General features: G+C 29.9%; 2 protein-coding genes across 2 annotated transcripts; one reads left to right on the top strand and one right to left on the bottom strand.

Annotated features, from left to right (window-relative positions):
• Window positions 1-89: 89 nt before the first annotated feature.
• On the bottom strand, window positions 90-467 carry Gasu_40280 ([pt] ferredoxin--NAD+ reductase). The gene has a single exon (XM_005704946.1). The coding sequence runs from the start codon at window positions 431-433 to the stop codon at window positions 134-136; it is 300 nt and encodes a 99-aa protein (XP_005705003.1). The 5' UTR covers window positions 434-467; the 3' UTR covers window positions 90-133.
• Window positions 468-1,537: 1,070 nt separating this feature from the next.
• On the top strand, window positions 1,538-3,257 carry Gasu_40270 ([pt] photosystem II PsbB protein). The gene has a single exon (XM_005704945.1). It carries the CDS (start codon window positions 1,564-1,566, stop codon window positions 3,091-3,093), a length of 1,530 nt encoding a protein of 509 aa, XP_005705002.1. The 5' UTR covers window positions 1,538-1,563; the 3' UTR covers window positions 3,094-3,257.
• The last annotated feature ends 487 nt before the right edge of the window (window positions 3,258-3,744 follow it).

The raw sequence follows: 3,744 nt of genomic DNA, 5'->3' as shown, positions 1-3,744 counted from the left end.
TCAGTCATTTCTAGATGATGATCAGGTAAAAGCAGGATTTGTCCTAACATGTGTTGCATATCCTACTTGTAATGCAACAATTTTAACTCATCAAGAAGAATCATTTTATTTCCCTTTTTAAAGTTTATAAAGTTTAATATAATGATTCTTCTTGATGAGTTAAAATTGTTGCATTACAAGTAGGATATGCAACACATGTTAGGACAAATCCTGCTTTTACCTGATCATCATCTAGAAATGACTGATCAGATTGATCTACTTGTCCTTCTAACAGTTTACCTGCACAAGTAGAACATGCTCCTGCTCTACAAGAATAGGGTAGATCTAATCCTTGTTCTTCAGCTGCATCTAATATATATTGATCATCAGGACACTCAATAGTTTCATCTATTCCTTGGTCTTTATTTACTAAATGAATTTTATATGATGCCATAACTACCCTTTGTTTATAATTGTAATAATTATAATTATTTCTAATATAATCTAATGTATTAATTTATTTTTTGTATATTATATATAATAATTAATTATTTCTTATATGTTTATATAGTTAAATTTGAATAATTTATATATTTTTTAGCTAAACAATAAACAATGAATTTATATGATAGTTCAATGATACTTAAACCAAATTTTAAGTTAAATTTAAATAAAAATAATATAAATAAACGATTCCAAGAAATTTTAGCTTTAAATAAACGTTTTATTATACAAACAATACGTAGACCCATTACTTTTTTTACTGGAATGATACAACCTATCTTGTGGCTTATACTTTTTGGTGCTTTATTTCGAAATATACCTGTCCAACTGTTTGTTATAACACATTCTTATACCCAATTTTTAATACCAGGAATTATAGTCTTTACTGTTTTTTCGGGAGCTCTCAATTCTGGTTTAACAATAATTTTTGATAGAGAATTTGGATTTTTTAATCGTTTACTTGTGGCTCCACTGATATCTAAATCTTCTATTATTATTTCCTCCATGATTTTTATGCTCATAATAAGTATATTACAGGCAATTGTAGTTATTTTTTTAAGTTTTTTTATTGAAGCAAGAATATTATCTATTTATCAATTTTTGATGATTATTTTTATAATATCTTTATTAGCTATTGGAATAACTGCTATAAGTTTATCTTTGGCTTTTGTTATTCCTGGTCATATTGAATTTCTTGCATTAATTCTTATCTTTAATCTACCTTTATTATTTTCTAGTACAGCATTAGCTCCTTTATCTTTTATGCCTTTATGGTTACAAATAATATCTAGTATTAATCCATTAAGCTTTGCAATTGAAGGAATACGTTATTTTTATCTAGATTTAAACCATAATAATATTCCATATATTATGGATACTATTTGGGGCAAGTTAAATTTGCAAAACTTATTTTATTGTCTATTAATCTTTGATTTGTCAGTTTATATTATAAATATAAGATTAATTGTAAAAAAACTAAAGTAAATGTATAATATATATTTATAGAGATATTTTAGTATTTTATATTACAATATGAGAAAAATAATATTACATAATCAAAATTAAGGAGGATTGTAGTCAATGGGACTACCTTGGTATAGAGTTCATACAGTTGTTTTAAATGATCCTGGAAGACTGATTGCAGTACATATAATGCATACAGCTTTAGTATCAGGATGGGCAGGATCTATGGCCTTATATGAACTTTCCGTTTTTGATCCGTCCGATCCTGTATTAAATCCAATGTGGAGACAAGGAATGTTTGTTATGCCTTTTATGACACGTTTAGGAGTAGTTGATTCATGGGGAGGATGGAGCGTAACTGGTGAAAGTGTAGTTAACCCAGGTATATGGAGTTTTGAGGGGGTTGCTTTATCACATATTATTTTATCTGGCTTATTATTCTTAGCTGCAATATGGCATTGGGTATATTGGGATTTGGAATTATTTCGCGATCCTAGAACAGGTGAACCTTCTCTAGATTTGCCTAAAATTTTTGGCATACATTTATTTCTTTCTGGAATATTATGTTTTAGTTTTGGAGCATTTCATATAACAGGTTTATTCGGCCCTGGTATTTGGGTTTCAGATGCATATGGTCTTACAGGTAAAGTTCAACCAGTGGCACCATCTTGGGGGCCAGAAGGATTTAATCCCTTTAATCCAGGCGGTATAGCTTCGCATCACATAGCAGCAGGGATCATAGGCATATTAGCAGGTATTTTTCATTTAAGTGTTCGACCACCTCAGAGATTATATAGGGCATTGAGAATGGGTAATATTGAAACAGTTCTTTCGAGTAGTATTGCTGCTGTCTTTTTTGCTGCTTTTGTTACAGCGGGAACGATGTGGTATGGTTCAGCGACTACTCCAATTGAATTATTTGGTCCGACAAGGTATCAGTGGGATAGTGGTTATTTTCAACAAGAAATACAAAGAAGAGTGGATAATTATTTGAGTCAAGGTTTATCTTATTCTGAAAGTTGGTCAAAAATTCCGGATAAGTTAGCATTTTATGATTATATAGGTAATAATCCTGCTAAAGGTGGATTATTTCGTGCAGGTCCTATGAATAAAGGAGATGGTATTGCTGAAGCTTGGCTTGGACATGCGGTCTTTGTGGATCGTGAGGGAAGAGAGTTAAGTGTAAGACGAATGCCTGCTTTTTTTGAAACTTTTCCAGTTATTTTAGTTGATAAAGAAGGTGTTGTGAGAGCAGATATACCTTTTAGGCGTGCTGAATCCAAATATAGTATTGAGCAAGTTGGTGTTACTGTAAGTTTTTATGGTGGTAAGTTAAATGGTCAAGTTTTTACAGATCCAGCAAATGTAAAAAAATATGCTAGAAAAGCTCAATTAGGTGAGGTTTTTGAATTTGACAGAGTTACACTCCAATCAGATGGAGTATTTCGTACAAGTCCTAGAGGTTGGTTTACCTTTGGTCATGTTAGTTTTGCTTTACTTTTCTTTTTTGGTCATTTATGGCACGGCTCACGAACAATATTTAGAGATGTATTTGCAGGAATTAATCCCGAGATTACAGAACAAGTAGAATTTGGAGTATTTCAAAAATTAGGAGATAAAAGTACTAAAAAACAAGGTCTTGTATAAGATTACATAATAATTTGAAATTCAATATTTATCGGTGAATTTAGGAGGAAACAATGGAAGCTTTAGTTTATATTTTTCTATTGACAGGTACGCTAATGGTATTATTTTTTGCTATATTTTTTAGAGATCCTCCAAGAATAGCTAATAAACCAAAAAAAGATTAAAAAAGTGGATAGTTATGACTATCCACTTTTTTAATCTTCATGTTCTTCAAAGGGATCTTTTAGCTCTTTGGATTGAGGACCAAATGACACATATACAGAATATAATGTAATTCCAACTAATAAGCTGCAAATAAAAATGCTAAAAGTAGTTGCAGTTTCCATAAAAGAAGTTGTAAATGATAGATTTTATATTATTGTGTAAATTAAGTCAATAAATATTATAATTATAATATATAGACGTAATTATTTAATTAACTATTTAAATAACAACTTCAAATATGGCATTAAAAACTAGACTAGGAGAAATTTTAAGACCTTTAAATTCAGAATATGGAAGAGTAGCTCCGGGCTGGGGAAGTACTCTTTTAATGGGTGTTTTTATGTTATTATTTTTTCTGTTTTTATTGATAATTTTACAAATATATAATTCTTCATTGATTTTAGAAAATCTTGATGTTGACTGGAAAAGTCTTGGTTTATAGAGGAA

Source organism: Galdieria sulphuraria (genome assembly GCF_000341285.1).
Source record: "Galdieria sulphuraria unplaced genomic scaffold scaf_35, whole genome shotgun sequence".
Lineage (NCBI taxonomy): Eukaryota > Rhodophyta > Bangiophyceae > Galdieriales > Galdieriaceae > Galdieria > Galdieria sulphuraria.
The sequence above is the reverse complement of the archived record's forward strand: the minus strand, read 5'-3'. Positions and strand labels throughout refer to the sequence as shown.